Source organism: Plasmodium cynomolgi, chromosome 7, assembly GCF_000321355.1.
Source record: "Plasmodium cynomolgi strain B DNA, chromosome 7, whole genome shotgun sequence".
Lineage (NCBI taxonomy): Eukaryota > Apicomplexa > Aconoidasida > Haemosporida > Plasmodiidae > Plasmodium > Plasmodium cynomolgi.
Window position 1 is genome coordinate 1,293,918 of NC_020400.1, and position 12,652 is coordinate 1,306,569.

A 12,652-nucleotide genomic window follows, 5' to 3' on the forward strand; every position below is an offset into this window, starting at 1 on the left:
CAACCTTCTTACGACACAATTTTAAAAAAGGCTTTGAAAAAGTTCGTCGAGTGTGCAAAACGCACATGCAGTATTTGGGTTCACTGGTTGGTGTGGACGCGCGCGGGAGGTGTCGCGCATGGGAGTCTCCAACACATTCGCTCATATTTGTGCTGACTCGCGCCGAATGGTGCACACTTCTGTTCGTTCCGCTTCTTCGGCTTCTTCCGCTTCTTCGGCTTCCTCCTCTTCTTCGGCTTCCTCCTCTTCTTCGGCTTCTTCCTCTTCTGCGGCTTCTTCCGCTACTTACGCTCCCCCCCCTCCCTAGTAATCAAAGTGCAGATGCGTGTTCGTGACGGTGAACTCCTCCACGAAGAGCTTGGTCATGTTGACGATCCGCACGATGCCCCCACTACTGTTGTCGTTGTACATGGCGTACTTGACGCAGCCCAGGATTAATTCAAAGCACTCCTTTTTGCTCATATTTTTCTTGTACTTGTCCTGCAGGTAGGACTGTATGTACACACTGCCACTACCGCTAACGGCGTAGTCGAACCGTTGGACGATGCTTCCGTTTAGGTTAACCGAATACAGTTGCTGCTTCTTTTCTTTATCGTATCCTCCCAGGATAAGGCCACAAGAAAGAAAATTGTTGTTCGCATACAGTAGCTTCTTCGTCATGTGTGCAACATTTTCAACTAACGGATTGAAGTCCATAAATTTATCTTCGTAAAAGTATTTATGCTTTGTAACATAATTGGGATCCTCGTTCTGTGCTAAACCGAATGGGTTGTTAATTGCACTGAGGTCGATGTCTTCCTCATTCGCAAAGTCATCCGTGATGACTTCGTCCTCGTGAAACCTTCCTTTCTTTCTATTTTCACACTTCATCGATAAGCAAAAATGCTTAATGAGTTCGATTACCTTCTGACTGTGTGCAGAAGCTCCACTACGACAGGCATAAATATTTTCGTTAATCCTGTTTATCTTTCTGGAGCACTTGTTGCTGACGAGTGTTCCGGAGGACGTCCTGGTGTCACACGCCAGCATGACTCCATGCTCATAAATGATTCCTATGATGGTCGTGCCGTCTGAAATGGGCGTCTTGATGTCGTACGGGTCTTCCCTCAGCGGGGCTCCCATCAATTCGGCCTTCATACTTTCGACTTGCATGTTGGGTGCAAAATGGGGTACAAAAAGGAGTACAAAAAGGTGTACACAAATGTGTACATATGCACGTATTTATGTGCACGCGTGCAAGCTGCGTATACGCGCTATCGAGAGAGGGCTGGGAAGAACTACACAGCTGCGCAGGGCCAGTCAAACGTACGCAACGTTAACACACTGCATAAAGTACTTATCCTGGCAGGTCAAAACCCCCACATGCGCGTCAAATGAACTCTCCGGAGATTGGCCTCTTTCGCATAAGCATGATAAGGGATGGCAACTGCCTTGCGGTAGGCGATTGGTTGCTTAGGAACTTTCATCAAAGTCACACAGCTCTCTTCGTGTTACCGCATGGGCATATCAACAATGTGATACGAAATATGCCTGACTGTTAGCCAAAAAAAAAAAAAATTATGAACCGTTCATAATTTTTATTTTGTAATGATCGATGAAAGCGGCCCAGAGAAATGTTCACCCGGTGAGGTCCTTCTCACGCATAACTTCGTTTGCTACTTTCGTGTCACAAGAAATGACAAAAAATGGGGGTACATCTTTGCGAATTGTTTTGCTATTGCAAAATGTGACGTTTTGCAGTGTTTCTAGTTTCTATTGAGCATGGGTGGAGGGTGAAAGAAAAAAAAAAGAAGCAAAAAAGGCAAAAAAAGGCAAAAAAAGGCACAAATTTGTGCGCACAAGTCAGGTTATTTTATTTTATGTTTATTTCATTTTATTTTTATTTTTACTTTATTTTTATTTTATTTTTTTTTCCTCGAATAACCCGCCAAGTGCTGCATTTCACTCCGAGATACTTGGGTGTAAACAAATCGCCTTCCAATTTTCAAACCCGCACATACACCAGCGTGTACGTAGTGCTGCACATGGAAAGTATGCAAACGTACGTGTACCCACTGAGAGAGACTCCGTTGCGCGCAGTGGCGCCGCTATGTAGGTAACAAAGTAACTCTTCGATCCGTAAGGGACAATTTCGCCATTCCAGCAATTGCGCCTTTGGTTTTGTTTTGTATTTGCACAGGGGGATAACGAAAGGTATAATCGCCCATTTTCTGCTTCATGTTCCGACGTTTTACGCAGTTGAAGGGGTGGGTAAGGCGTGCCCCCAATGGGAGTGACGTATTATTCAGCAGAGGGAAAAGGCAACAAGGGCAACAAAGCCAACTCCATATGCAAACACACACCCAGGTGGGAGGAACGTGTAACGGAAGTTCAATCCATTGCATAATCGTCAAACACACAGTTCCACTCATCCTTGGTCTGGCCAATCGTATTCTTAAAAAGTGAATGTGAAAAAGTGTTAAAATTGGAGATGTGGTGAACGGTTAAACTGTGAGCAACACGTGGTCAGGCAAAAAAAAGGTGCGAAGTGTGCACAAATGAGTTAGCGGCAAAGAGGAAGGACACAGCTCATGTAGCATACCATTACGTGCTCGATTAAGCGATTTTCGTCGTAGTCGCGCAAGTTTAGCACCTCCTTACGGTCGCCGAGAACGGTGATCACCCCTGAGATGTTCCTGTGTAGGTATGAAGTTGTAGTGGCGGGGTGGCAGTAAAAAGTGTGCACGGTGAAAGTATTCCCTTGTGGTGAGCTACTTATGTGTGTGTTGGCTTCACGCGTTGTGGGGGTAAAACACACAGGGGGGATGGATACTAAAGGCTATTCTTTAGGCTGAAGGGACACCATTCCACCAACAGCAGTGCCACAATTGGACGCCTCACCTTAAGTAGACCTTTACCTCATCCTTCAGCGGATTCGTGTTGAACTCGGCCACTTCGAACAACTGTGTATTTTCATCATAGGTTTGGCTGTTCATGTCAGAACAAATTTTTACGTTGTTCTCTTGTTCGTACTTCTCATAAATGTACTCTTCGTCGGCGTACAGGACAAAAACGTAGGACGGTAAATGCCGTAGGCAACTGTCTGCCTGAAGATTGGTGCTGGGGAACCCTTCAACCACATACCCCCGCTTCTGCTTCGCGTTCAGCTGGTTTATATTACTTTTAACGATGGAACAGATTAAGTCGTCACTGACTGGGAAAAGGGGAGGCGCAAAATGGGGGTAATTGTGGTGTGAATTATTTGTTAAAAAAAAAAAAAAAGATAGCGAAAAGTGGTGCTCCAGTTAGCTATTTTTTTTTTTTTTTTGTTAATAAAATGTTCAAAAAAGTTATGCACAGTCATGCATGTTGTGAAAAAGCTAATAGTTGAGGAGCGTCCAAATGGGGGTGAAAAAAAAAAAAGGATAGTGGCTCATGTTTGTTTTCACGTAACAGTTGTTAATGTTCATCCTAAGTTTATCTGCTAAGACGCACACATGTGTATGTGCCTGTTCGTTCCCCCCCCTCACACACACCCCTCGTCGCGTACCTAACTTTTTGCTTGTCAAACTCTCTGCAGCGTCAGCTACTTCACCCAACGTATAAGACTCGATCATATGCGAGGCGCTGAGGTGGTAGTAGCTAAAGCAGCTGGCAATCGCAGAACATAAGGTGGGAGTAATTTTAAGCAAAGGAGGGCCGATCACAAAAATTTTGTTCAAAAGGAAGGAATAAATGTTCTTGTATATGTACAGGTACACATTTTCCGGTTTGTTTACCAGGACATTTTTTAAAATAACATCGAACAGTTTCTCCACTTTTTTTTTGCGAATGTATTCGTTCGTTTCCTTTTCGTAGTTCTTTAACGTTTCGCTGTCTAGCAGGGTTTCCATTTTGTTTTTTTGTTTGTTTTTTTGTTTTTTTGTTTTTTTGCTTGTTTTTTTGTTTGTTTGTTTTTTTTTTTGTGACGGCGTTGAGAGGATGCAAATGTGTCTATGGAGTGAACTTGTTGGGCCTAAACTGTGAAGGTTAGCACTCCTTTCGATGAGCACACATGTGTTGGTTTCCGTTTGTGGGAGAGGCATGCAAATGGGTTCGTTTTTTTGGGGAATAACTGACCATATGGACCAGACAACGCCACACTGCAAATGATCGATTGACATTTAAAATTGCAGTGACTGCGAGTAACGTATGCGGAAGGATAATCATTTTTCGTTCCTGGGTATGCAAATACCGCTCCTCGCACTTTTTTTTTTTGTGCATTGTTATATGTCTTGGTATGGCATCCCAGGGGAGTTTCCCCACTTTAAGTTTTCTCTTCCTCTTAGTTGCATCAGTTATATGTTACAATTTACGGATTGCTTTTTCGCGTTTTTGCCTTTTCGCGTTTTTGCCTTTTCGCCTTTTCGCCTTTTTCCTTTTCTCCTTTTTCTTTTTCGCCTTTTCGCGTTTTTGCCTTTTTCCTTTTTGGAGAACCGTACGGCGCGCCTGGGAGGTTCGCCGAGCAATCACACGTGCAGCGGGACAAACCCGGATTAACCAACGGTGGAACTGAAATGAGCGTTGGAGACAAATTTCACAACTGTAACCTTTTTTTCGCGCGGAGGGGAGGAATTTCCCTCTTTTGGGAAAAGGAGACGGGAAAGCAGCTCGGCTGTTACCACAGGAGTGTAGCGAATCCGTGTAAACACATGCATGTTTTCTATGGTGTAAACTTTACTGGCAGGTGTGGATGGACGCGTCCGAAATGGCACTAATTTCTTTTGCCTTCTTCAAATTATGGGATGCACAAGCATGCTTCGATTTACAGGAGAAATATATTTTTGCGCGTTTCCCCTGGTGCTCATTTTTTTTTTGCCGTTCCCGCGCAGTTCACAGTTTTAAACTGCGGGGAGAATTGCGCACATCGGGGGGAGGCCATCCCGCGGGTGAGGGGCCATCCAGTTCCGCGCAACTTGGTTGTCACATGTGGGTCCGCTCAGAAAAAAAAAAATTCCTCCATGTGACATTCCATGTGACATTCCATGGTGTGGCTAAACGGGGGGTAAATTTCCGCCACTCCGTGTTCATAAAAATGTGGAAAAGGTTAGAGTCAAATTTGGTGAACAAAACGGATTGCAGTGGATCGGGGAAAAGGTTGCTGCTGGAAGGGGTGCCCCCGGCTGTGCTGTTGGTGGTTTCCAAAAACGGGGAAATTTTCACATGGCACGTACATGTAACTTCGCACAATGGTTGACAAGCGTTTAAAAAAAAAAAAGGAATTGCTGGAGGTGTGAGTCCACAACGTTGGTATGGTTCACCCCACTGCGCCGTCACGCTGGTCCCAATTTTTATTTGGGGTTTGCGCGGGACTCTAACGCGGTTCCCGCGTAAATGCTCCGCAAAACTGACACAAAACTGAAGCAAAATTGCTTCAATTTTTTTGGGTGTTTTCCTCACTCCCTTTATTACTCCCCTTTGTCACGCCTCTGTAGACCGTCTCACACATTTTGCATAATAAAAAAAAAAAAAAAAAATACAGCACGCACATTTGCACATTTGCACATTTGCCCTTTTGCCCATTTTAATTTCCATTTTTTTGTTTCATTTTTTTTAATTCTCCATAAAGTTGCGCTTCTGCATTTTTTCGCCTTTACACTTTTCCGCTTCACCCTCTTCCTCTTCACCCTCTTCCGCTTCGCCCTCTTCCGCTTTGCCCTTTTCCGCTCCCCCAGCAGTTAGCCAAAATGACGTTAAAAAAAATTTACAATGGTCACTTCCGAAGGATACCCTCCGGGTGAGTTTCCTCAAAGGGAGAAGGAAAATGGCCCTGAAGAGTTGCGCCGCGCCGTTTTTCAGTGCAACTCCCAACACACCACCGCAGCGAGTGCGCTGGTAAACACAACAAGCAGCAGCAGCGGCAGCGACGACGTTGATTAAATTTCTCCTACTTGTTCTTTTCCTCATAACAGAGACAAGGCTGAGAACACCTTCACCACGGAGAAATCAACAGTAAGGAATTTGCAAACGAGAGAAATATGTGAGCAGGGGGAAGGAGGGAGAATACCTCTATGTGCAGATGCGAGTGTGTAGAAAGGCGACATGTGGGGGCGCCTACCTACATCGGGTACTTCTTCCCCTGGGGTGTACTCCGCCAGGCTCTCTTTCCTTTTCGTTTCACACCCCTGTGGAGTGTGGTTAATTCTTGGCGGTCAATCCACCCTCACTCATTTGGTGACCACGCGCGCACCTCCTTTCGCAGGGCGAGGCATTCAGCGAAAGCAAGAGCTTCGAAAAAAAAGGTAAACTGAATTAGCAAAAAGGTGGAAAAAAGAAAAAAAAAAAAGGATGGGAAAAAGGGAGGGAACAGAATGGGAAAAGAATAGCAACGACGTTGTGCTCCATCGACAGGCTCATACACAGACGCGAGTTCATTCTCCGCATATTGGCTAGTTACACAATTGGATTTTTTTTTTTTTTCCCCGCAGATTACGGAATTGTTGACAACATTATTTACGGTGCAGGTAAATCTTCGAGTCTTTTTTCTTACACGTTGAGAAAGAACCATTTTGGGCACACGTGGCGCGTGTTGATTTCACGATTGTGATTGCTTTGTCCCCTTCCCGGGGGTGCCTCGCACACCTGAATGTGTTTCTTCTCGGAGGCCAGCCCTCACTCTCTGCCCTCGAACTGATGAGGGTTGCCCGTGGGTGTGAGTGTTTTAATTTCTGCCCTCCGTTGAGCATCCCCTCGTTAGCAGTGGTTTCGCTAGCGTTCGATTTATTCGTGGCTGTCTCGTCTGCGTTTGTCCCCTTGCGCTTCCCGCGCTCATTCCTTTTTTTTGTTCCCCCCCTTGCTCTTTCCCCTCCGTTCGCAGGCATGGGCGTTGGGGCAGTCGGACTGTCCCTGGCGGTGATCAGTTCGACCGTGATCGCCTCGACGTTGCTATTCTCGTCCTACTTTTGCGCCAACACGTGTAACGTAAACGAAGAGGAAGAAGAATTATCGGAGGAGCTTATGTAGAGCGCAGCGCCGAGCAGCAACCACCCGTACGGCTACATAACCGTTACAGTGACAACAGCGTTACAGTGACAACAGCGTTACAGTGACAACAGCGTTACAATGACAACACCGTTAGAAGATCGCTGAGGTCACCCCTACAGTCAGCGCTGTGCACGCATCGACAGTCTACCCATGCATACATATCCCTTTTTTGGGGGAGAGGCCCACTCCTCCTGCTTTGAGTGTCCCCCTTCCGCCCAAGTTGCGCGCGCATCACTTCGACACAGTTCACATTAGTTCATACCAGTGTTCGTCTCCCCCTGTCTGTCCCCTCTGCCTGTCTCACCTGTCTGTCCCACCTGTGTGTGTGCCGTCTCCACCTGCATGCTTACTCTCCATTTTTTTTAACATCTTTAAAATTATGACGTGTTCATACCAAACGTACAAAATAAAAAAAAAAAAGAAAAAAAATGGAACAGAGGTACTGAACAAATGTTAAAATTTGAAGGGGGAACAAAAAAAAAAGAAAAAAAAGGAAATAAAAAAGAAATAAAAAAGAAATAAAAAAGAAATGACGGAAGGACCTCATCGAAGGTTAGTAGAGGGTACCCACTCACCCAACCACAAACACACATGTGCACAAAAAAAAAAAAAAAAAAACTCTGCGTCAGTGATCCTCAATAATTTCGTCCACCTTGTTGTTGCTGTAGCATTCTGCAGAAGGAAAGTAGGTGAAAAAAAAAGAAAAAAAAAATCGTGAGTATGTATTTCCCTCCCCTTGTGGTGCGTCAGAGCAACGCGCTCCTTTGGCCGCGGTGAGGCACACTTACCAATTATCATGTCCATGTACTCGTTCTTCGACAGAATCATGTACTCGCAGGGGGTTTCTGCAGGGGGGGGGGAAAGCAGGTTGGCAGGTTAGCAGTTGGCCTCATGGCAGGTTGTCCGCATGACCGCATGACAGGTTAGCCACATGACCGCATGGCCGCATGGCAACTTCCCGGGCGGGAAATCGCGCGAGGCATCTCTGTGGCTGTGGACTCACCTGCGATGCAGGTGCTCTTGTTAAAGTACACGTGCTGGGTGTACCACTTCCTAAATAAGATGTTGATATTTCTGGGAATGACATGGGAGTTGGTGTTGGCGAGGCCACTATGCAGCCCGCTGGAGGGGTGACTGGAGAGACCGCTGCCACCCATAGCGCTCCCCGTAGGGCTGTGTTCGAATTTTGAGTGGACGCTCTTGTCCCTGGAGAGGGAGGTCGTCCACTTGGGACGCAAAGAGTCCTTCTTTTCGTCGGAACTTTTCCTTTTAAAGAATAGAGATTTTTTTTTTTTTTTCTTCTTCGTAATTTTTGAGAACGTTGATTCTCTTCTCGATGGTACTGTTAAACAGTTCGATGATATTGCATGGGCCGAGAGCCTCCAGCGCAATGATGCACTTATTCGTGTGGACGTTGGTGCTTCCGTTTTTTATATTTTTCACACGTCCCTTCATTAGGATTATTGCGTAGTTTAAAAAGGTGTTCTCCTTAAGTATGTATTCATTTTTCTGCGCAGTCTTTATTTTCTTCCTTTGGATACACTTGCTGATTAGTTGCGTGTCGATGTACTTGAAGTAGACGCTCTCCTTTAGGAAGGTGATGACTTCCCGTTTGCAGCTCGGCATGAGCGTGAGCTTCCTGGTGGACCTCGCGCGCTGGGAAGGGTGCGCTGGCAGCGTTGGCGGCGTTGGCGGCAGGTTTGGAATAGCCTCTTCTTGGGGTGAGTCTTCCTGGAGCGGCTCCTCTTGGAATGCTTCGTCCGGGTGCTTGCCCCTGCCGAGGGACTCGTTCGAGTTTTTCCACACGAAGTTCGAGGGGATGTTGGTACCCTTCTTAACACTGCGGAAGTCAAACTCGTCCGTTATCTCCTCTTGCAATAAAATTTCGATCACGTCCTCCAGGGTGATAATACCAATGTGGGCATACTTGGGGTCGGCATTCTCATCGTATATCACCTTCCTAACCACCACGATGTGATTGTTGGCACTCTTAAAAAAACTCAGAAGAGAGAATATACTCTCATTGTAGTCCACCCCGTAGATATATCTCCCGATATGTTTTAGAATATATTTCACTGGGATTTCAATATCCTTGTTTCTGGCAATTCTGATGTAATTTTTTATATCCAGGAAAATATGTTTCATGTTTTTTTCTTTATTGAGATTTTCTTTTATCATGGTGCTTTGGGAGATGTATCTGTTTCGTCCGTGGTTGGAGGCGATGTCTCCGATGCTGCTGCGCGCGGCGCTGCCTCTGCCACTTGTGCTGCCTCGGTCTCTGTCTCCTCTGCCTGATTCGTTTGGATCGTATGGCTTATTTGGTTCGTATGGCTTACCTGGTTCGTATGGCTTACTTGGTTCGTATGGCTTACCTGGTTCGTATGGCTTACTTGGTTCGTATGGCTTATTTGTGCTCCTGATCGGAGGGGTCTTCCCATTTTGTACGTCCCCCTGGGTGGTAGCTCCACTGGGGGGTGCTCCCTTTGCGGTGGGGCTGCCATCTCCGCTGTTCCCACTCTGCGTCTGTTTGCTCTTCGCTGAGTGGGGCTTACCCTGTGGAGTTTTCGTAGCGACGCAGTTGCCACCTCCCCCTGCTGCTGCCCCTACCGCTGCCCCCACCGCTGCTCCTCCTGCTGCTCTTCCCTTATTCATTCTGCTGTAGTACTTTATTTTTTTTTGAATGTCGGTGAATACAACCTCGTCGGGGGAAGAAGACTCCTGCTCGTCCTCTCCACTTAACATCATTTGGTCGGACAGGAACTCCACGAAGTTTACGTTCCTGTTTTTGTATTCGTACGGATTTTTGTAAGTTTTTTTAATTTTCTTTTTCTTTTGATCTCGGAGCTTCGACGGGTTCACGATCTGGTCCCGCTCGCTTCGTTCACCCCGTTCGCCCAGTTCACCCCTCTGCTGCTGTGCTTGCCCGTCTCTGGCCTCATAGTAGCTGCTGCACCCGATGTGCTGCTCCTCTTTGTCCTCCTCCACGTTGATCTGAACTTTTTTTTTCTTTTTTTTCCCTATCCGAATTTGAAGTGCAACCTCCAACTTGGTCTCCGCTCGCTTTCAACTGCTTCGTTTGCCACGCCTGCCCGGTCTGCCTCCCCTTCTTCGCTTCCCTCCGGTGGGGGGGCTGATCAATGTTGATCTTCACCTCGTCCGGGTTGGAGGTCTCCTGGGCTGGCTCCACCTCGCTATCCGTGCTCAGATGCTCATCGGCGCTGTCCTTAAGGTCGACGACTTCGATTCCATCCTGGACCTCCTTATCCCCCTCATCTGCATCACCCGCGCCGTTTTCTTTCCCCAGGGTACTGTCCCAATCGTTTTCATCATCTGCCGTATCCGTGTCATAACCATTTTGACATTTCCTGGAAGGATGTGTGCCCCTCGCGGATATTTTCCTCTTCCTCTTGCTATAAGTAGTAGACGACTGACTGGTGCGACGAGGTGAGTCGATATAATTGTGTGACTTCCCCCCCTTAGTCGAGGCAGCACAACGACCAAGAATCTTTGATCCATCATATGCATAAATTTTATTAGCAATTTTTATTTTCTCCGATTTCATTTTAATTAAATGAAAGATACCCGTTCTGGATCTCTTCTTGTAATACTTATGCTTGTTGGTATCTCTCCTCTTTCTACATTGCACCAATGAGTTATTATCAAAAATTATTTTATTGATACCAAACCATATGTTTATGAGATCCTTGATATGGATGAGACCGACAACACATTCTGAGTTGCATCTATTCAGGACAGGTATCCTTGAGAATCCACTTTTTAGAATCCGCTTAATCGTTTCGTAGTTAATAAAGCTGTTGTAGTCTATCCCGAATACGTAATCGATGTCAGTCATGATATGCATCACTTTGTATTGAGACATTTCCAGGGCACTCACGACGATCTTCGCTTCGTCTTCGTGAAGAATATCCGCTGCACTCTTGTGCACATCCACGAGTGCCTTCAGCTGCTTCTTGTTGTACGTGTTCAGTACGTTCTTTCCTGGGGTGCAGAAGTGGGTGCAGAAGTGGGTGTAGAAGTGGGTGTAGAAGTGGGGTGCAGAAGTGGGCATAGACGTGGGCATAGACGTGGGCATAGACGTGGGTGAGCTTCCCCCTCCCTCACCCTCCTTTTCCTAACTATCCCTCCCTCTCTCTCTACGCGTACCCACGAAGTGGTCCAGGATGAGGCTCGTCGGTTTAGCAAAGATGAAGAGACAAAACTTGAGGCAGTGAATGAGAGGGGCGAAGAAGCCACCGATAGCCAACCCGTGCTTGGAGCAAATGGACTGCGGAATTATCTCTCCGAAAATCGTAATGATTAACGTCGAAATGATGAATGACGTGACACCATCTGTGAGCTCACTGAGCAGCAAGCTGAAGGCAGAGTTCACCATGACGTTGGCTGTGATGAATGTTACGAGTATCTCATTTGTGTTGTTTCGTAGTGGGAGTATCTTCCTGGCGTTCTTGGCGTTGTTCAGCTCCTTCTTGTCTTTTTCGGACACGAGGATAAGCAGGTTCAGCTGCAGCGTATCCAGCATCATGATTCCGAGGGAGAGGCCTGGCGGGGTGGGGAGGTGCGCGGAACGGTGAGCAGTTAGGTCGGCGTCGCGGTGGGCAGTTAGGTCAGCGGCGAGATGGGCAGTTTCGTACGCGGCGAGGTGGGCGACGGGGTGACCCGCTTGGTAAGCCGCCTGATGGTCAGCCAGCTCACCTGAGAACAGGGCACTCAGAATCCCACACACGACGATACATGTTATAAGCAGCCATAACTGCATTTGAAGGGAACGGATCGGGTAGCGGTTATCGGGTAGCGGTTATCGGGTAGCGGTTATCGGGTGGAGGCTATCGGGTAGCGGTTATCAGGCGGCGGTTATCCGGCGGCGGTTAGAATTTCCCCCGAGGGACCAGCTCGAACGGGGGGTGGTAAGTGCTCCCTTGTCTGCGTTGACCGCGCGGAAGGCAAAAACGCTTCTGTCGGGGGTGCCTTAAGTCCGAAGTAGCTACTCGGCAGTGGGGCGGTGGCGATGTGCACACGTGTAAAAGTGTGTACTAGAGTGAGTAGGAGGGCCAACTGGGAAGGGTGCTGCCTCGCAAGGGTGCTTCCTCGCAAGGGTGCTTCCTCGCAAGGGTGCTAACTCGCAAGTGTGCCAGTGGGCATACACACGTTGCATACGTACGCCCCTGTGTGTCGCGAAGTGGTGAGGTTATCACACAACCATGGAAGTGTATCGAGAGGAGAGAATCAAGCGTGTAAGGATACACTCGGAGGGGTGGGGGAGAGCCTGTTGCTTAACTTTTACAAACAAGGGGGAGCAGCGCATGAGAGGTAAAGAAATAACAAAAAAAAAAAAGAAAATACGGACCCAAAATTTGAAAATATGGTGTGAACGATGGAATACGCCAAAAAAAGTTTTCTCTCGATTGAGTGAATGAAAAGGAACGAAAAATAAAAAAAAAAAAAAAAGAATAGGAAGAGAAAGAAAAAGGAAAAGAGATGACCTCTGGTAGGTAACACTTTGTAACGTGTGTAATTCAGGTGATTTAGTCGAGGGCTGGGGGGGGGTTAAAAAAAAAAAAAAAATTACAAAAAAACTGTCAATCAAAGCAGTCAAAACGGCCAAAAAAAAAAAAAAAAAAAAAAAAGAAGA

The 12,652-nt window shown here is 46.8% G+C and overlaps 4 protein-coding genes across 4 annotated transcripts; 1 reads left to right on the forward strand and 3 right to left on the reverse strand.

The window, feature by feature from the left end:
• Positions 1-303: 303 nt before the first annotated feature.
• On the reverse strand, positions 304-1,152 carry PCYB_073930 (proteasome precursor; the record flags this gene model as incomplete). The annotated part of the gene is made up of 2 exons (XM_004221790.1): positions 304-864; positions 904-1,152. 2 exons carry the CDS (start codon positions 1,150-1,152, stop codon positions 304-306), a joined length of 810 nt encoding a protein of 269 aa, XP_004221838.1.
• A 1,218-nt stretch (positions 1,153-2,370) lies between these two features.
• PCYB_073940 (adenylate kinase) lies at positions 2,371-3,872 on the reverse strand (the record flags this gene model as incomplete). The annotated part of the gene is made up of 4 exons (XM_004221791.1): positions 2,371-2,433; positions 2,588-2,675; positions 2,881-3,193; positions 3,530-3,872. 4 exons carry the CDS (start codon positions 3,870-3,872, stop codon positions 2,371-2,373), a joined length of 807 nt encoding a protein of 268 aa, XP_004221839.1.
• A 1,833-nt stretch (positions 3,873-5,705) lies between these two features.
• On the forward strand, positions 5,706-6,981 carry PCYB_073950 (hypothetical protein; the record flags this gene model as incomplete). The annotated part of the gene is made up of 5 exons (XM_004221792.1): positions 5,706-5,755; positions 5,931-5,970; positions 6,221-6,260; positions 6,447-6,482; positions 6,836-6,981. 5 exons carry the CDS (start codon positions 5,706-5,708, stop codon positions 6,979-6,981), a joined length of 312 nt encoding a protein of 103 aa, XP_004221840.1.
• A 646-nt stretch (positions 6,982-7,627) lies between these two features.
• Positions 7,628-11,773, reverse strand: PCYB_073960 (hypothetical protein; the record flags this gene model as incomplete). Its single annotated transcript, XM_004221793.1, has 7 exons — positions 7,628-7,674; positions 7,791-7,847; positions 8,006-8,159; positions 8,272-10,019; positions 10,042-11,001; positions 11,167-11,562; positions 11,716-11,773. Coding segments are annotated over 4 exons (3,162 nt in total), but the record flags the coding sequence as incomplete, so codon positions are not given.
• Positions 11,774-12,652: the final 879 nt, after the last annotated feature.